The sequence below is a fragment of the Cottoperca gobio genome, chromosome 1, assembly GCF_900634415.1.
Source record: "Cottoperca gobio chromosome 1, fCotGob3.1, whole genome shotgun sequence".
In the NCBI taxonomy this organism is placed as follows: Eukaryota; Metazoa; Chordata; class Actinopteri; order Perciformes; family Bovichtidae; genus Cottoperca; species Cottoperca gobio.
Window position 1 is genome coordinate 10,656,084 of NC_041355.1, and position 21,430 is coordinate 10,677,513.

The 21,430-nt window shown below is 42.6% G+C and overlaps 1 protein-coding gene across 1 annotated transcript in view; it reads right to left on the minus strand.

The window, feature by feature from the left end:
* The window catches only part of pcdh7a (protocadherin 7a), a 38,652-nt gene extending 26,093 nt beyond the window's left edge, over positions 1 to 12,559 (minus strand). The window contains exons 1-3 of the mRNA XM_029432339.1: positions 10,158 to 12,559; positions 7,449 to 8,625; positions 1,949 to 2,731 (exon numbers count right to left, since the gene is read on the minus strand). Coding sequence (XP_029288199.1) covers positions 1,949 to 2,731; positions 7,449 to 8,625; positions 10,158 to 11,581 — 3,384 coding nt within the window. The 5' untranslated portion in view covers positions 11,582 to 12,559. The remainder of the gene's footprint in view (positions 1 to 1,948; positions 2,732 to 7,448; positions 8,626 to 10,157) is intronic.
* Positions 12,560 to 21,430: the final 8,871 nt, after the last annotated feature.

Sequence of the window (21,430 nt, forward strand, 5' to 3'; positions counted from 1 at the left end):
TTTATTACTTGCTTTTTTTTCATACATTTTTTCCCCTTTTTGGAGCACCCTAGTTGGTCTGATGATGTGCTGACTTCAGAAGAACAGTTTTTGGAGTTTTCACTGACCCAGTCAAGTATTTTGAAGTGTTATCCCCCAGCCTACCCTTCTCGTTTACTCTATCTTCCTCCTCTCCTAACCTCCTATAATTCTCTCTCACTCCTGATCTAAGGCTATTCCAGATTCTTTAACCATCCTAATCCCTACATTTGGCACAAACTCACCACCTATTACTCCGAGTCTATCTCTCACTTGCACTGACATATAAAATACATTAATGCATATGCCTTTATAAAATAAGCAGTCCATCAAGTGCAGTGACAGAAACCCACCAACACAAACCCTCTCATGCTGCCAAACTGTTCGAGTTAACACATTTTGACACGTATGTGAACGTGGTCACGCACGAGCACACACACACACACACACACACACACACACACACACACACACACACACACACACACACACACACACACACACACACACACACACACACACACACACACACACACACACACACACACACACACACACACACACAGAGCTGTGTATGAAATCACTAGCTGTTGAATTTTTTTGGGAGTGGGCACACACACCACTGCAGCAGAGGAGTTAATTACCCCATGCGATCAATAATTCATTACGCTGTCAGTTTGTATGTCTACGTGTTTTGAGTGCACGTAAGCATGAACACCAAACTCTCCCAGTAAGCATTTTCTTTCCCTGGGAATGGCAGATTAAGAGGATTGACTCCGTAATGGATTAACCTCTGGTGTGTGTGTGTGTGTGTCTGTGCAGATGCATGTGCGTTCCTGTGTGTGTGTTTGTGTGTGTGTTGAGTAGGATCAGAGAGCGCATGTATGAATTGATTAGCCTAAGAAGCAGCTCTCCTTCCTTTTAAATGACCACATCAGCACTTTTTCTCCACCTCGAGGATAAATGTAGATCTGTCTGTCAAGGAAATGAGACACCGCCCCTTTAAGAAGGGTTAGCTGTCACTCAAACATCACTCGTGGGAGCACTCGCCAGACTAGGGAGACCCTGCTGTGTCAGTGTGTCCAAGATGATAGATGGTGCATTTGAGTGTGTATTAGTGTGTGTGCGTGGGTGGAGGGGTGAGTGACCGTCTCTATGCAGTATTTATTTGTCAGCAGGACTTCAGTTTTTAACTGCAGCTTCTTGTGCAAACACCAATGTCAGTGCATTCATTATCTGTGCAACTAATATTGTTTACGGAATAAACATATATGCTAAACTGAAGACAGAAAACAGCTTGACAAGGGAAACAGAAGTGCAAAATGACCAATTACCCTGTGGGAAGCAACTATTCGCCCACTCCTTCTGTGTCCTTACTCCAAATGAACTCCTCAGGGGTTTCTACACACAGCATGTGTTACAGACGCACACGCAGTCATGCATGTATACACAAAAGCACATTCACATATTGTTCGGCTACAGTAGGGGTTGACTCATGTACCCTGAATTAGATCTTGTTAAACTGGGCTGATGTTTGACACAGAGCACACAGACTCTCTGACAGGGTACCGTCACACTGCTCACAGGCTTAGGGTGCTGACACAGAAACATGAGCGTGTGCGCACACACTGTCAGCTATTTTGTTGAGATAAAATGGTGTTTAGACGTTAGCGACGGGGTGTGCGGTCGAGTATGTCAGCAAATGTGTGAATAAGAAGAGGTGAAGAGGCAAAGCCGGCGAGGAGGTGACAGAGATCAGGAGTCAGAGTGGACGAAGTATCAGAGAAAGCTGACTGAGATTATTTTTAAAAAGGGAGATTTAAAGAGTCCCCTCGTGATTTAAATCTTTAAATATATCGTTGCATTTCAAAAAACATTTTTAAATTGAGGACCCATAGAGACTTTACAGTTATTTTCCCAGAGCTCCTACCTGTTTGCTGTACTTGTTCCCAGTCTGGCAGCCATAGTCTGAGCACTGGTCAGATCCCAGGGACATGGCATCTGCGTTGCCACTGCCCCCGCTGCTGCTGCTGCTGGAGCCGGCACTCCCCACACAACCCCCACTGCCCACAAAGGTGTTGGAGGGAGGCAGGTCCTGGACCGCCTGGTGCTTCTTTCCCTCAGCTGGGGGGGAGTGGGGCTGTAGATTCACTGCGGGGAGAGGTGAGCTGGATTTGTAGTGCCTGGCCAGATCTGGGCTTGACTGGTGCCTTCTTCCACCGCCCATCCGTGGGCTGCCGGGGTCACCGTCCATAGCACAGTAGCGGGCTGCCAGGCGATCACTAGCACTGCTCAAATCCTCCTCATCGTCTTCATTGGCATGGCGACGCAGCCCGTTGACTGTGACAATACCACTGTAGAGTGATCTGTCTGCCTTCCCTCCTCCTACAGCCACACTGACGGCACTTCCATTGCGTTTGTCTCGTCGAGGTTTGCGTCCACGATCCGATCCCCTGCTGCGACCGGTCGGCGGTTGTGCCCCCGGAGGACTGAAGAAGTCCTCCTCTGGCTCCTTCTTACCTGCCTCGTAGCCATTCTTGCCCTGAGCACCGCATTGCCGAGCTGTGACTACAAGTAGGATAACCAGGATGACCGCTGCAGCTCCCGCCAGGACACCGATAGCTACACTGAGGCGCTGTTTGCCTAATGCACGCTCGCTGTCTGGGTCCCCCGCAATGTCCAGTGACAGTGGAGCCATCAGACTTCGGGCCACCTGAGGTGAGAGATAGACAGAAGAGGAACAAGAGAGAGCGAGAAGATGCAGAGTAAAGGAGAGAAACAAACAAGAAGAGACAAACCATCAATGAGAAAAAAGTCCAAAACAACGACTGTGAATGATGACACAGTGGGTGTGAGTCACAGAGAAACATCAAACAGCATCTTCCACTTAATTAAACTCATCACGGTGTTTTAGTGGGTGTGCTTCTCTATTATTCCAAGAGACTTAGAATGTCACTAAATATATAATTGCTCTTGCTTCCAAGTTGCAGCATATAAAAGTTGTGCCTGTAATTTTCCATTTGTGATCTCACATCATCTGCACTGGTGCAGGAAATGCTGTCTGGGATTATGCTGTTTAAAGCTGATTAAAAGAATAAAAGGAAACTTTAGGTCAGGGACAGTTGGAAGAGGAAAAGTAGGAGAAACAGTCAATAAATGTTCAAATAAAAGCATCTACTGTCTCATCATTGAACAATGGGTCTATTGTAAATGATAGCGTAGGCGTGGATTTGTTAAGGATTTGCTGTCATAATTTTTTTGCACAGAGAATTGGATGGATAGACAGATAGAAGGCTACTTTAAATACATGTGTGCTGTAAGGAATAATATTTAGAGCCTTATTCTTTCTGTCTCTTAAGGTTGTTGTTCGGCTAAGCATAATAGTTTTATTTGATGGCAAATCCATATTAATTCAATTTGACCAATATATTTTACACTTATGAAAAATGTTGTATTTTGGTTCAAGATAGAGAAGACAAATATAAATAATTATGAACACATACAAGGCTGAGTTGCGCGCGCGCACACACACACACACACACACACACACACACACACACACACACACACACACACACACACACACACACACAAATAGAAGGATCATTAAAAAGGAAAGTGGGTTATGCTGAAGCACAAACACAGCCATTACTGGTTATGGAGCATTGCTCTAAAGGAGACAATGAGGCTGTGGAGTTCTGATCTGCAGAGCCGTGCTGCTGGTAATATGGGACAGGGTCATGAATCTGAACATATCTAATCAATACAAAGCAACTATGTTAGGAAAATCATTATGCAGAGGCCATACAGGCAAACACAACGCATGCACACGCTGAAATGTATGCATGCACCTACACAAAGGCACAAAGTGTCTAATCTGTCCTGTTACTGAGAGAACTCATTCCGCAGCAGACATTTCATTCCTTTGGCCTGTCAAAGCTGTAAATTATATACTCGTGTAATCCCTGCTGCTTTAAGAATGGTGGGTAATAAGTCTTGAAGGAATGGACGGGGCAGAGACAGAGAGTGAAGGTGAGAGAGAAGTTATATTGACCCTATGGTTTGCAAGAGCCAAATAAAATAGAACTTGGAGTATTGCAGTAATAAAGAGTGCCGCTCACACAACTGCACTGTTCAACTTGATTATTACAGTATCCAAAGAATAGTATGAGGTCTACTCAAATGGAGCCACATTATTCAATCTCACTTGTCAATACCCCCAAGCTAAGAATGAGGCTGTGTGATATTTCATTGTTTTATCACCAAGTATCTCTGGGTTAAGTTTTATTGTTTTTGACTCAGTTGTGTTGGTTTTATTCCATTATTCTCCTTCCACTGCAGAGGGCCTCTCCACCAGGCTCCGCTCTCCCCTCAGCCCCATTGTTCTGCTATTGCCTGCAGTATTCCTTTCCATTCTCATTCTGCTGGGCATCTCTCTGGCTTAGCGCATCCCTGTACTGTCTGCCGTATTGTTGTGTTTGCAATACAGAGAGAGAAAATAGTAATGCAGTGCCATATGTGCATATACTGTGTGACAGAACAGCCAAGTTTCTGTGTGTGTGTGTGTGTGTGTGTGTGTGTGTGTGTTAAGAGTGTGAGAGAAGCATTTGAAAGGGCAAGGTGTATGATTGTTAGTCAATAAGTCCCCATGCTGACAGCAAGCTATGTATAGCTGTCCAAGTGCAGGTGTGTATAATATATGTGTGTATAGGCAGACACAGGACAGTTAAGTGTTCAGCAGGATAAGCGCAGTGGCCAACTCTACCGCATGTAGTCGAGTGCATCACTCTGACGCATCCCAAACTCCCCATGGAATCCTCAATTCTGCTGCATGAGCTTTGTTCCGGCCGGGCTTAACACCACCATCTATCTGCTCCACTCGCCAAGGGCTCTGTTATCAGCGTGTCACTGCAGATGCCGATGCAGCGAGCAGGGCAGGGAGTTCTCCCTTGACCACACTATTGACCCAAAGTGACTGATCTTAGTTGTTGCTCAGCATAAAAACAGAGAGCTGTAGTTGAGTAATTGTTATCCATTACCTCATATTCATAGAAAGCTGGCTGTACATATTTTTAAAGCGACGCAAAGAAGTCGACATCTCAAGATAAAAAAAACTCTTGAAATAGAAAACTGTAAGAGTGGGAAAATATCATCAGTAGTAAGAGCCTTAATCAGAATACAGTGTGCGTCTGATGTACAAAGCCATGACAACTATGTCTAAAGTATCACAACTGTTTCCAATTCGTTCTTCCTCTAGCTCAAACTCTGCAGTATCATATTGTAGCTAATTACCCAACATGTGGTTTACCAAGTACTGTAGGATAGAAAAGACCGGAGTCATTTTCTGCCGCGGTGCTGCAGCAGTGGCAGACGTTTTCCTTCCCTAATTACATCTGGCATCCATCCACCGCTCAGTTTGACTTCATTATGAGATGGAGGTATTCTCTCTTCGATGACTTCTACTCAATTACTGCGCCAAGTTCCTCCTTACAATCAAACTAAACTATGCATATTGTAATCAAAGACGGCTTTTATATTGGCTTGGACATATTACACCCTATTGTTCAATTCAATGGCGCTGGTCATTTAGGCACATTGCAGTTAATTCCACCTGTCAACACCATTGTTCCGCCGCTTACCAAGTGTTCTGTTCTAATCCCCACCCTCTTGATTGTTCAATTTGTACGTTTCATTCTACACTTAAGTGACAGTGTTACATTCATGAGATGTTATACATACTGGCTAGTGCTCAAATACTACACCTTCTATCTGTGCTCAGTTGTTTGTCTTTAAAAAAAAAGAAAGATGCTGTGAATCACAACATTTTTTGGATGCTAAGTTATCTCCATATGAGGAGAGTCAAAAGTCTCAGGCTGTAATTACATAGGATGTGTTCTTCTCCTGCCAAAAACACAAGATTTAGCTTTATGGTCAATCAAAACAAGGATACTGATAACTCAAGGGGGCACACAGAGCATAGAGTTATTGCAGTTGGAGATTTCTGCCTCTTCTCTGTCAGAGCTAACTTTGGCTCACAATGTTTACGTCATGTTACATGCACAGACCTGACAGTGTAAGACCTTTTCCTCAGACACAATTTGAGACTGTGTTCTTAACCAAGTTTCAAGTGGGGGTTAAAACCACAGGCTGTTAGTCTCTTGAACAAACACTGTAACCACAAGGCACTGAGACGATTTAATTATTTGTCAATACAAATGACTTTGCCCACACCAGAGACCAAGTTTTAGTAATTATTACCTGCCAGAATTTATAGCCTAGCCATTTTTAAAGCATAATGAGAAGCTCATTTGATTAATACAATGAGAGCAGAGAAGAGAGGAAGATTTCTGCCAGCGAAACATATGCTAAATTTGAACTCATGTTATTTCTGGTATCTCAGTAATGTCTTTGAGTCTAGTCAATTACCTCTTCGCCTCAGTGTGGGTCTTTCAAGCCAACTCTAATCCAAACCACCAAGATTTATTCAATAATAGCAGATGTGTTAGTACACACACATTTTACAATTCCTTTTATACTCCATATAAACATTATTCATTGAGAGTTTATAGTGGTTTTCAGTTACTTTCCTTGAAGTTTGACCACTTCTGTTCAGCTCAGAATGTGCTGAATGACAAAATGAAAACTCCCAAACTCATCAATATGCAGGCCTGTAGTGAAGAGACACTTCTAAAGTACAACTTCTATTCAAATTAACATACTCCAACCTGCACTGTATTAAAAGGCCAAAACTGGGACAAGGCCATCTCTTTCTCTCTACCTCTCTAACACACTCACCCCTAATGCTTTTTCTCTCTCTCCCTCACTTTCACTCTCTCTCACACACACACACACACATACACACACTTACACTTAATACTATCAGCTCTGAGTTCAATGTACCATAAAGACGAACCACTTCAGTAATAACAGTTATTTTAACCACATAGTCATTATAAGAATGCGTTCTGGACAAAGAACATTCAAACTACAAAGAAGCAGGCATTGCCAACAGCCTTCAAAAGAGAAATGGACTTCTTTATCTGGGACAAATATAGACACAATTATTTCCTCAAAAATGGGCAGAAAATTGCAACACTATGTAGACTCAAATTGTGTATTTATTTCATTCTATCAAGAAAATAATCTTCTTACCAGTTTAGTTTAAACTGCCACAATCTGTTGCCATTACCACCCTCCTCCATTGTAATGTGTTATCAGAGTAGCCATTATTTGAATGGTTTAAAGGACAATATCATCATTATGAGTTATTATTACAACCTCTGTGGAACTATAGAAGTCTGCACACACCAAAACAGTAGATTTCATTACCTCATCAACTTCAGATGTATTTTATTTAAGTTACATGTGTTTTAATATACTTTACTTGCTGAAATTAGTTTGAAGAGTTTATCTTTATAAATGAAGATTACCTGTGCATCCACTAGGGTGGCGTTGACCAAGCTCTCATTGATGAAGACATGAACCAGGGCAGTGGCACAGAGGGAGGGGGCCCCACTGTCATTGACCTGGACCACCAGGCGATGCAGACCTCTGTGGCGCCGCTCCAGAGGTTCTGCCAGAGTGATCACTCCATTGGTGTGGCCAATCTCAAACAGTCTGAAGGGATTTCCCCCCACTAGAGCATAGTGAAGGTCTGCATTCGGACCAGTGTCTGTATCTATGGCTGTTACAGTCCTGACGATGGTACGGGCACTGCTGGCAGGTGGGAGGAGGGTGTAGGACTCATTGGATGGAGATGTGATTGAGGGGGCGTTGTCATTTTCATCCGTCACACAGAGAGAGACAGTGGCGGTGGCAGTTTTGCGGGGCTCCCCTCCATCCACAGCCCGGACACGGAAGATGTAGGTGGAAAGCTTTTCACGGTCAAACGATGCAGAAGAAAAGATAGTTCCTGTGTTGTTATCAATGGAAAACATCTCTTCTTGCTCCTTCTCGCCATCTTCTCCTTCCACCTTCTCTACCGTCTTCTTCTCATCAACTCCATCCATCTCTACAAACAGACTAAGTTCTGCATTCTCGCCTTCGTCGGCATCGGTCACAGTGACCATGCCAACTGGGCTGTTGGCAAGCAGGTTCTCTTTCACGTAGAATATAAAGATTTCCTGGACAAACTTTGGCGCATTGTCATTGCGGTCTGTCACCTGAACAACAACAGTTGCAGAGCCTTGCAGAGAAGGTGTTCCCTTGTCCTTGGCAATAACCCGGAGTTCATACCTCTCTCGCTGTTCACGGTCCAGAACCCCAGTGGCACGGATATCTCCATTATCTGCATCTATGTAAAATGGTCCGTTACCAGCAGGGTCCAGGGAGTATGCAATCTCTGCATTCTTGCCGCTGTCTGCATCTGTGGCTAACACAGTGACTACCCTTTCACCAGGTGAGTTGTTCTCAGCAAAGTGGACCTCCACAACGCTCTGGGCAAAGGTTGGGGCATGGTCATTGATATCTACCACGCGCACCATCAGTGAGCTGTTGCTTGACAGACTGGGGCTGCCAGAATCTACTGCCACTATGGTAACACTGTACTCTTTGGTGGCCTCGTAGTCCAGCAAGGCGGAAGTATGCAAGAAGTATTTTTTCTTATTCCTGTGAAAATAATTAGAATATACATTTCACGAATGTGTTTTCTACCCTAGACAGAAATAATACAGATCGTGTTTGCAAAGTAGTCAAACAAACTACAAGCTACTCCCTTTTAGTCAATTAGCAGACTTATCATTCACAAAGAAACATTTTACCAGCAGATAGTTGGTATTTTTATGGGAATTTGTTTATTATATGCTTACAAAAGGTCAGAGAATTATGAAAATTTCTCGTTTTAATTTCACAGAGGTCAAGGTTACATCCTAAAATGCTTGAAATCAGTGCATGCAATCAATTTTCTGGGACTCCACTAATAAATGAATCAGGTAATCATTCAGCTCTATTGTGCTTTGGTCTTTATTTTAGGCTTTTATCTTCCTCAATGACTGCAGACATCTGCAGAAAGACAATAATACTGGAGAAACTGTAACGGATTTGCTAATTAAATCTACTAATCGATTTGCTGAAGACCTCTCATGATTATTACTTTGACTCAGAATGTATTTATTCAAGGACAACCCTACAGTCAATACAACAAACAGCCTTTAAGGTGGCATATAGAGCCTTCCCCATATCCCTCACTCCCTCCATTCAATAGCATTCAAGAGATATCGTTACAATTGACTGAAGAGCACTGACATTTGCAGCCTGCACTGCAGTCATAGTATTCTTGAAAAGTCTAAAACACTTGACTTTAATGAATATTGATGCCCAAAGTTTACAGATTGTATGACATTCGAACTACTCTGTACACTTTGTAAATGAGAGGCACCACTTGAACAACATCTGCATGCAACAACACTTCACTCTTCTCTGAATTCTCTGTGAAATTTTCTTTTTTAAATAATTCCTCCTTTAGTATGGGGGGAGACTAATAGCAACTGCATGCTGGATGTGTAATCGTCAGGGTAAGAAAACATATGGGATAAAAACAGAACCAGCCACTTGTAAAAGAAAATATATATATAAAAAAGGCATACAGTACATACCGTTTGTCTATACATTATGTTAAGTTGAACTTTTTTGTAACACTTTACAAAAATGTATACTAACCCTGGAAGTTACCTAGGAATGAGTCAGGAACTATCTTCAAATCAATGTATAGTTCCTGAATAAAAGGATTGTATTAAAACAAATGTCTAAATGGCATGTTAATAAACCAGAGTCTTATCATTATGGTCTTTTTCTTAATGAATAATCACCAGTTTTAAATTAATTGTTTCTAGTATCTGTGAATCAAGGGCTTAATGGCACACATCCAAATATTAGTTTCTTAATATGTACACAGTTGCTTTTGTCCCCTCTTAGGTAACGTGGTGCAATATTCAAAGCTGTTATTTAAAATGCATCTTCACTTCATGATTACGTAATCATTCCTTACCATTTTTGTATTCCCATAAGAAAATAATTGCATCATCCTATCCAAATGACGTTTACTGGTTCATTTCTACGGTGTATAGCAGTCTGTTTTTGTTTTGTTTTTGTAATGGCTTTCTGTAAATTACTGTGAGGGAGTTACCTTTGGCTCGGCTTACCTGTCAAAGGCTTCATCTGCAGGCAAGGGTGGGAGCGCTGTTTCACCAGCTGGCTTCAATGTGAATGGGACGTCTCCTACAACTGTGCACGTCACAGCTCCATTCTCTCCCTGGTCTCGGTCTGACACCTGTACCAGAGCTACTGGTGTGTCCACCAGAACATTCTCTGGTACCAACGCTGCTCCATCTCGAACGGGGATCCGTCCGATCTTTCGGATCTCTACGACCGGGACGTTGTCATTTTCATCCCGTACAGCCAAAATTACAGTTGTGCGGTCAGTGCGAGGTGGCTGACCCCGGTCTCTGGCCGTTACTGTGAACCTCAGTTGTGCCACATCTTCCCTGTCAATCCTGTGAAGGACGCTCAGCCATCCAGTGGCCTCGTCCAGCCGCAGGAGTCGCCTGACTGATTCAGTGGCTGCTCCAAAGACATACTCAACCTGCCCGTTGACTCCAATGTCACGGTCTGAAGCTCTGACCTGGAGGACAGGTGTACCTGGAGGAGCGTTTTCTGCCATTTCTGCCTCATATGTGGACCTCTCGAACTGTGGGCTGTTGTCATTCACATCGGTGATGGAAACACGAAGCAGGGCTTGGGAGGAACGTGGTGGGTTCCCTCCATCTCGAACCCTGAGGACGAGCTCATATGAGTCTTTTAGCTCACGATCTAAAGTGCCTTTCACAATGAGCTGTGGTTGTTTTTCACCATCTGGTATATCTGCAACTTGTAGTTCAAACACAGTGCTCCTGGGTCCTCCTCCATTATCTCCACTTCTACCCCTTCGGTCCCCAAGTCCGTCCACTCTAGCAATGGGGTTTCCTCCTGCTGTGCGTCTTGTTGAACTTGACCCAGCTGCACCATCTTGAATCAGCTCATAGCGGTCAATGCCATTTCGGCCAAAATCCCTGTCTGTTGCTGTGGGCAGCAGGTAAAGAGTTCCTATTGGGCGATTCTCCTCAACGGAGAGCTGAAGCACAGGTGAGGGGAAGGAAGGTGTGTAGTCATTGATGTCTGTTATGACCACTCGGCCTTCAAACAGGTCTACCCAGCTCTGCAGCGGTCCAATCACTGATACCTCAAAGTCCAAGAAACACTCATTTTCATCAAATATCATCTGGCACTGTTGGAGCTTCTCTCTGTCAATGCGCCGTGTACCTGTTGTCAGCTCACCTGTCACATTGTCAATCTTGAAGAACTCTGAGCCACTCTCCAGGGCGAAGGTGACATCCCCGCTGCCTGTACCTGCAGTGAGGCCCAGGTCGGCGGCCACGTTGCCAATCTTGACGTCAGGTGGGCCCTCCTCCGCCACTCGGTACCGGAGAGCTGAGTCGGCACCCGGTAGCTGAGTCAGCAGCTGCAGCACTAAGACCACGAGGCTGAGAGCCTGCGCCGCGGAGGAGTGCACTGCACCAAGTCTCTGCATGGCTCCTTCTTCCTCTCGCCTCTCTCCTTCCCACTGTCTGCCTCTGAGCAGCCGCTTGTCTTTTCTTTATTGGTGTTTTGTGGTCTGGTGTAGCTCACAGCGTGGGTGTTTGATTTATCCTTTCTTACCCTATCTCTCTCTGCGGACTGCCGCTTGAGGTCCGGGGAAAAGCTTCCGCACTCTCACTGTAGTTCACTTCAGCGGTGCAGGCTCCTTTCTTTTATCCTCCTCTTATACCCAGAAGGGCTTTTTCAACTTCTATAATAAAACTGGTGTTGTTTTGCCGGGCTGTTCACGCCACAAATATATTAAAAAATCCATCCTGCTGCGAAGAAAAGAAACAACTAATTCATCAGCCTTTAGATAATCCACTTCACTCTTTCTTTCCCGTAAACTGGAGATCTATCCCGCTGTCACACGAGGATGCTTATCAGTTCATAATGCCATTTTTTAATTCCAGTCAGGCTTTTCTTGCGTTTTTCACAGTTAGAAACTGCAATGCAGCACCCCACGAAAGGGGGAAAAAACACTGCTCAGGTCTCCGGACGCCGAGGAACATTAACCCACAGCCTCAAAAGAGGAATGGAAATCAGTTTGAGAAAAGTCTTTGGGATGCTGCTACTGGATCTCCTCTTACCTTCAGATCCAGCTGCGTTTTCCTTTTTTCCCCGCAGTGGAGCAACGTGCCAAGCCGTCGAATTCCTTCACGCAAGTTATGAGGAGACAAGAGTGCTTTTCAGAGCGAGTTTCTCACTGTTTTTTCCCTAATAAAACAGAGAATTATAGCCTCTCTTGATGGGCTAACATTGAGATTCCAACATCATCCTCAATTAAGCGTAATCCATGCAGCCTGTGTTCAGGATAGATGTCTCGTGATGGACCGAGTGTAGATGCGTCTTTTTCCAAGAGTCCCGCATTCTCTCTCTCCTCCACATGCGCCTCCTCCTCCTCTGGCTTTTTTTTTCTCTCACCTGCACTGCTTGGGACTGCTGCTGTTGCCGGTCTCAAGCGATGCTGCAGTCTCTCTCTCTCTCTCTCTCTCTCTCTCTCTCTCTCTCTCTCAGCTCTCTCTCTCTCCCACCCTCTCTCCCTCCCTCTCTATCTCTCTCTCACTCCCTCTATCTCTCTCTCTCCTCGCTACTGCAACATTTTCCCCGGCCGCGTAACTCGATCGCTGAGCTGTAACGGGAGAGGCAGCAGAGGCGGTGTTGGGTCGCCGTGTGTGTATGTCGGTTACCGAGGACAGACCTCACCTCCCCCTGTCATATAGGAAGATTAAATGGCCTGGTGTCCCGGCTGCTGACAGCTCCTGGTGGGAAAATATCTTTATTCACACAGTTATACAAAGGACAAAGAGAGACGGGAAGAAAAGAGAGTGATCTTGCTCTAATACAAGTCAGCTCAGTGCTAAGTCATATTTCTGCTGGTGCAGCTCTTTTGCCGGGGCAAGTGTAGAAGGATTCATTCATCCTTTTCTGAAGGAGACATACATTGTCACATACTATTGTCACATACTCTCTAACGTAATGGGAAATTGCTAATATGTCTACGTCCTACAGTAATGTATACTTTAGGCTACTGGTACACATAGTACACTGTCAAATGGTCTAGCCTAATGGTACTATACTCCACTACTGCAAGCAATAGTGTAATGGGCAAATAAATAAAAGAAAGAAAGAATACATAACAACAATGAAGAAAGTAGTCTAATTGAAGTATATTCAATTAGAAGTATAGAAATATTGTAATGGCCTAATCAATCAATAAATAATAAGAATAGAATAAGAATGTAGTCTATTTGAGGTGTATTTGTAACTATTATATATATATATATATATATATATATATATATATATATATATATATATATAGAGAGAATACTGAGACATGCTTTTTGTTTCTTTGTTGGCAGTACCCTCCACCTCATAGGCTACATACACACACACATGCACACACTGCTGTGAGGATGTTGTCTCTCAGCGGACCGACCTGCTCGGTGAGGAGCGCAATGCAGCATCGGTCTGCTGCTATTGAACACTGCCGGGGCTTCCACGCTGCCGCTCTGGTAAACCGCCTCTGCATTTCTAATTTCCGAGCCAGTCAGGACCAACTGTTTTTGCCCTGCCTGGCTAGAAAGTAGGGAATTCCCCCCCCCAACATAATGTTATTGACCGAGAGAGTTCTGTTGTGTCTACCAGCCATTAGTGAACAGTTGGCTGGCAGAGAGTAAACAAAGACTGACAAACTGCAGAGAGCGGTCACATATCTTTCTTATCTCTCTCCCTCTCTGACTTTTCCTCTATGTTTCCCTCTGAGTCTTTCTTCTCCATCTCTCACTCTCTCAGCTGCACCAGGAGAAACTTGTGTGTGTGTGTTTGTCTGGAGTTTGTGTTTATGGGCCGTTATGCTTAGCATTCCAGAGGCATCGGCACGCCTCCGCTCCAAGCGCACCCACGCCCTCTGTCGTTCGACCTACGCGCGCTATTATTTCCCTCGAAATCAATCGGGATTTGCCCCGTAGTGTGTTTGAATGCGTGGATTAGCAGCCATGTGAATTTCAAATGTGAGAGAAAGAAAGTTTTTGAGAAAAACATGTTTGTGCATGTGTGTAGCCTTGGCCTGGGAAAGGTCATTTCACTTTGCAGTTGGTTTCAGAAAATGTAAGCCAGATTCGACCTAATGAAAAACATCATCTAAACTAAATCTGTTGGCCTGAGCGTGCTATTATATCCGACCCATTAAGATATAATTATAATATATAATATAATATAATTGAGCATGAATCCTCATTCATCAGCAAATGAACTGCAGTACAATTTGCATATTGAATGAAAAGTCAACTGACTGCTGTGTGTGTCTGTGCACTCCAGCTTGTGTGTGTTCCAGTTAAAGTAAGGATGTTCTTTGTAGAAACGTAACATGGGTTGACATCCGTTATAGCCTAAAGGCCTAATCTACTGTTTGTGCCATCACAAAAGAGGATCACAGCTTCACCACATGGTCTACTCTACAATGATAACTGTGGCGAAAATGAAGACAAGCTTGGCATACATATTTGATAGCATTTGGCAACTGCAACTGTTATTCAAGTATAGTATCAGGGATTAAGTTTGCCAGATATCCTGAAGACATTCCGTGCTCATTCTGCAGGCTTTTCTTTAAGTATAGGTCTGAGACAATGCACTTGTGGATATGTAACATGAGACATTCAATATATTAGGTTTTGACAATACAGGCGATACTTGTTAGTATGAATTCAAATTTGGAAATGTTGACAAAAATAAAAATGTAGAATGTCTTATCCTTTATTTGTGCTTTAACCCTCATCTTACATACACTGCGTATGAACTATTGTAAGGAAAAACCATCATAGCAAAATGTTAACTTATTACTTCTCAAAACTTTATTATCATTATGTAATTAATGTCATCAGACAAAACAAACAAACAGATTTTTTCTATTTTAGCAAAGTTAATTAGCATATTATGTAAATGGTAAAAATTGAAATCTGTGTCTGCTGCATCTGCGTCTGTCTCCTTCAAAATGACGGACTGAGTAGCCCTTCCCTGCTGATAGTGTGTACTTTAAGTTAGGACCAATGGAAAACATGAACTCAATAAATCTATGAAAACTGCAGAGGCGGAATTAGGTGCTCTTGACTTGAAGTCCCCTAGGACCCTAATACCCTGGTATTATTTCCAAAAGCTCTAGTTAAAACAGAATCAGACAACAATGATATTAGTTCAGTAGGAACCAATTGATTGACAAAGTCATGACACTGGAATGATATAGTAAAGCACCTGCTTTTTTCTTTTTTCTTTTATAAAAGGAGTATTCAGATGGGTAAACATAACAGAAGCGGGAAACTGCTAGGTTCCTCTCCTGCAAACTAAAATGGATTGTCCTTTTGATTGTGTCACTGAACCTGTTGTTGTTGTTGACTGTCAGGAGATCAAGTCTAAAGTTTTCAACAGTGGTACATAGTGAGAGACTACTATTTCATAATCCATTTCATTTACATTTCAGTGAGTGCTACAGTTATAATAATCTATGTTGCAGTGCGTCTTAATCTTCCATTTCCTTGAAAATTCTTTGTTTTCCTCTCATTTTCCGCATAAATGAGCATTGCTAATTGTCCATTGATTTCTGTTTTGGTGCAGGCAAACATGTGAAGTTCTGCTTGTAGATTTGAGGGGTTGTCTAGTGACACAAACCTAATTGTAGTGTACGTGTGGCACATTTGGTTGTTAGAGCACTAACACTAATGATGGAGCCTCTAAATTAGTTGCTCTCAACCGTGGTAGTCCAATCCATGAAATAGACATCAAAGACCGTAATGACTACAAGTCTGTCGCCGTGATGACAATGGTCAAAAAGTCCTTTGACAGTCATGTGTAAACTCACAGAACATCTACTGGATCCTCTGATATTCACCTCCTACGCAGACCAGTAGATACATGTGGATCCTGCCTGGTGGTGGACTTTAGCTCAGCGTTCACCACTTTGATCCATGAACTGCCTCGCACTAATCTCTCCCAACTCACCATGCCTGCCATGAGATCAGCAGATTTCTGATAGGTAGGAGAGAGAAAATGGGTCTGGGAAAAGCCAAATCCAATACACTGAGTATCACCCCGGGTGAACTCCAGGGTTGTGCGCTCTTTTAGCTTTGACAACTGCATTAACCATGAGCAAAATGTGGCTCAAAACAGGGAAGATGAGGGTTGAGAAGAAGAAGGATCTCCCCATCTTTGCATGCCTTTACCTGAGTTAGAACAATTATGACATGGCCTGTCAACCATGGTTTAAGATGAAGTAGAACGCCTGATACTCGATTGTACAAATAGCTAGGTGCAAACTACACTTCTTGAGCTAATGGAGGAACTGTAACTGTTGGTTATGTTCTACACCTAATTACTGAGTCTGTCCAAAACCATCTATGTCTTAACTGTCTTGTATGGCTCTGCCACCAAAGAGGATACGAAGAGTTAAGTTAAAACAAAAAAGACTGGGGTCAGAGCAGGCTGTGATGGAGCTCAGAGGGCTAGGACTCAGGGTCGGGGCAAAGTTTCCGTTTGGGTCTTCAGGCCAAATTGGCTAAGGAAAAAATAAATAAAAGGGGTAACAGGAGCAGGATGTGAGAAGTGGAAATAAAGACAGCGCTTGTTGTTTTTTTAACAAGCAATAAAGGATGGACGGTAGATCCCTCACACTGCGGCCACATACTTGATTTCCTTCCCTCTGTCAAGGGCTTCAGATCACAGAGCACCAAAAGGATCAGACATGAAAAGAGGTTTGTTATACATGCTGTCAACTCATGAATGGTTAGTCTGAGTGACAATGATTTTATTGTGATATATTTTTATTGCACATATTATGTCTTTGTACAGACAACTTGACTGCATCAGTTTATTATCCTTTGCAATATATAAAGAGCACAGAAAATAAAAGCACAAAGTAGGCAGGTGGATCATGTCCTTCACTGTAGTCAAAACCTTAACACAGGATAGTCAGTAGCCAGTGTACTCTTCTTTATGATGTGTTAAAAAGGCAGCATCAAGGTTGGTCAAGGTAAATGGCTCAATCACCCGGTCAAGAACGCCAACAGCTCTGTTGTAGGCCTGAGTCCAGATTGTTTAGAGCTATTTTCTGAGAGAACCAAGGTTAAGTCAGTCCCGCATGACCCCCATCCTCCCTTTAGTCATGATGGACGCAACAAAGTAACATCATCAACACCAACGTGGATCACAGGCTTTCCTTCAAACCTACAGTACATTTGGTATGTAATACTCCTGCATGCATTTCTCATGTAAACACTTCATTAAATTGGACTGCCAGCTCAATCACAACTGCAGACACTTCTACAGAGGTGGACAGTATCAGGTGGATTGCCAATTAGTAACTTTTTGTCAGCTAGATAAAGCCTGGTAATCAGCAGTTTCATGTCTTCTCAAAGACACATGAAACAACTGCTGTGAAAGAGCTCTAAAGAGGCCAAATTATGTGCGCTCTAACTGCAGGAATATCAGTCAAAAAAAACTGTTGAAATATTTAATATGTCCAATGGAAGAGTCGCCAAAATCGTGACAGCACATGCCAACCCTAACAAACTGCAGTGACAAAGAGGAACAGCAGTTTCAAGCTGAAAGTACCCAACAGGGATATGACACATTTACAGTACAGGGGGTTGACAAATACTAATACTAATTGTCCTGCAACCTACTATGGCCAGCTGTTGCAGTATTCAGTTACTTCATTAAAATATATATTTTTGAAGTGTGTCTTATCCTTTCCTATCCTATGCTGTTCCTATCAATGTAAACTGAACTTCATCTTGTACTGCTGAATCCACTTTGCAATTGTTGTTGTTTGATTGCTGACTAGCTGTCCCGATATGCCCCTGTATACAGATATATGTACATCACTGTTGTTATACTTATACTCCATGTTGATTCTGTATGTATAGGCATATCTGGCTCCTACATTAGGATTCTAACTGTGATTCTGTAACTGGGTTGTTTTTACTATAATCGTTGGGGTATTTTCAACATTTGTATTTACATGTAATGTAGTGATGTTTAAAATCAGTGTACAAAGTTAGTGATAAGTGATAAGTAAGCGAACCTGCATTTTTTTATTATATTTTTTTATATTATAATTCCACCGAGAGGGAGGAAGAGGAATTTTGTTTTGTTTCCTTGCCAAAAAAACAAAAATAAAACTGAGCAAGAGAATGCTTTTTCCTTTATTTAAATGTTTTTATTTGGGCCTGTATTTAAATTAAGTTGTGGCTTCAATATATTGTTTTATGTGGTTTCTTTTTACTCTTTACTTTTTTACCTTACTTACAAGGTAAGCGAGGTTGAATCAGTTAAAGTTCCGACTGAGGTGGAGAGAATTTGCTGCTTTGAGTCATGTCATATGAGTCATGTTTTTAGCATTTTCTGATAGTTTCATAGGCTCAAACATGAACTCAATAAATCTATGAAAACTGCAGAGGCGGAATTAGTGCTCTTGACTTGAGTCCCTAGGACCCTAATACCCTGGTATTATTTCCAAAAAGCTCTAGTTAAAACAGAATCAGACAACAATGATTATAGTTCAGTAGGAACCAATTGATTGACAAAGTCATGACACTGGAATGATATAGTAAAGCACCTGCTTTTTTTTTCTTTTATAAAAGGAGTATCAGATGGGTAAACATAACAGAAGGAGGAAACTGCTAGGTTCCTCTCCTGCAAACTAAAATGGATTGTCCTTTTGATGTGTCACTGAACCTGTTGTTGTTGTTGCTGTCAGGAGATCAAGTCTAAAGTTTCAACAGTGGTACATAGTGAGAGACTACTATTTCAATCCATTTCATTTACATTTCAGTGAGTGCTACAGTTATAATAATCTATGTTGCAGTGCGTCTTAATCTTCCATTTCCTTGAAAATTCTTTGTTTTCCTCTCATTTTCCGCATAAATGAGCATTGCTAATTGTCCATTGATTCTGTTTTGGTTGCAGGCAAACATGTGAAGTTCTGCTCTGTAGATTTGAGGGGTTGTCTAGTGACACAAACCTAATTGTAGTGTACGTGTGGCACATTTGGTTGTTAGAGCACTAACACTAATGATGGAGCCTCTAAATTAGTTGCTCTCAACCGTGGTAGTCCAATCCATGAAAAGACATCAAAGACCGTAATGACTACAAGTCTGTCGCCGTGATGACAATGGTCAAAAAGTCCTTTGACAGTCATGTGTAAACTCACAGAAACATCTACTGGATCCTCTGATATTCACCTCCTACGCAGACAGTAGATACAGTGGCCTCCTCTCTATCTCTCTCTCACTCCCCTAATCTTCTCTCTCTCCTCGCTACTGCAACATTTTCCCCGGCCGCGTAAACTCGATTCGCTGAGCTGTACCGGGAGAGGCAGCAGAGGCGGTGTTGGGTCGCCGTGTGTGTATGTCGGTTTACCGAGGACAGACCTCACCTCCCCCTGTCATATAGGAAGATTAAATGGCCTGGTGTCCCGGCTGCTGACCAGCTCCTGGTGGGAAAATATCTTTATTCACACAGTTATACAAAGGACAAAGAGAGACGGGCAGAAAAGAGAGTGATCTTGCTCTAATACAAGTCAGCTCAGTGCTAAGTCATATTTCTGCTGGTGCAGCTCTTTTGCCGGGGCAAGTGTAGAAGGATTCATTCATCCTTTTCTGAAGGAGACATACATTGTCACATACTATTGTCACATACTCTCTAACGTAATGGGAAATTGCTAATATGTCTACGTCCTACAGTAATGTATACTTTAGGCTACTGGTACACATAGTACACTGTCAAATGGTCTAGCCTAATGGTACTATACTCCACTACTGCAAGCAATAGTGTAATGGGCAAATAAATAAAAGAAAGAAAGAATACATAACAACAATGAAGAAAGTAGTCTAATTGAAGTATATTCAATTAGAAGTATAGAAATATTGTAATGGCCTAATCAATCAATAAATAATAAGAATAGAATAAGAATGTAGTCTATTTGAGGTGTATTTGTAACTATTATATATATATATATATATATATATATATATATATATATATATATATATATAGAGAGAATACTGAGACATGCTTTTTGTTTCTTTGTTGGCAGTACCCTCCACCTCATAGGCTACATACACACACACATGCACACACTGCTGTGAGGATGTTGTCTCTCAGCGGACCGACCTGCTCGGTGAGGAGCGCAATGCAGCATCGGTCTGCTGCTATTGAACACTGCCGGGGCTTCCACGCTGCCGCTCTGGTAAACCGCCTCTGCATTTCTAATTTCCGAGCCAGTCAGGACCAACTGTTTTTGCCCTGCCTGGCTAGAAAGTAGGGAATTCCCCCCCCCAACATAATGTTATTGACCGAGAGAGTTCTGTTGTGTCTACCAGCCATTAGTGAACAGTTGGCTGGCAGAGAGTAAACAAAGACTGACAAACTGCAGAGAGCGGTCACATATCTTTCTTATCTCTCTCCCTCTCTGACTTTTCCTCTATGTTTCCCTCTGAGTCTTTCTTCTCCATCTCTCACTCTCTCAGCTGCACCAGGAGAAACTTGTGTGTGTGTGTTTGTCTGGAGTTTGTGTTTATGGGCCGTTATGCTTAGCATTCCAGAGGCATCGGCACGCCTCCGCTCCAAGCGCACCCACGCCCTCTGTCGTTCGACCTACGCGCGCTATTATTTCCCTCGAAATCAATCGGGATTTGCCCCGTAGTGTGTTTGAATGCGTGGATTAGCAGCCATGTGAATTTCAAATGTGAGAGAAAGAAAGTTTTTGAGAAAAACATGTTTGTGCATGTGTGTAGCCTTGGCCTGGGAAAGGTCATTTCACTTTGCAGTTGGTTTCAGAAAATGTAAGCCAGATTCGACCTAATGAAAAACATCATCTAAACTAAATCTGTTGGCCTGAGCGTGCTATTATATCCGACCCATTAAGATATAATTATAATATATAATATAATATAATTGAGCATGAATCCTCATTCATCAGCAAATGAACTGCAGTACAATTTGCATATTGAATGAAAAGTCAACTGACTGCTGTGTGTGTCTGTGCACTCCAGCTTGTGTGTGTTCCAGTTAAAGTAAGGATGTTCTTTGTAGAAACGTAACATGGGTTGACATCCGTTATAGCCTAAAGGCCTAATCTACTGTTTGTGCCATCACAAAAGAGGATCACAGCTTCACCACATGGTCTACTCTACAATGATAACTGTGGCGAAAATGAAGACAAGCTTGGCATACATATTTGATAGCATTTGGCAACTGCAACTGTTATTCAAGTATAGTATCAGGGATTAAGTTTGCCAGATATCCT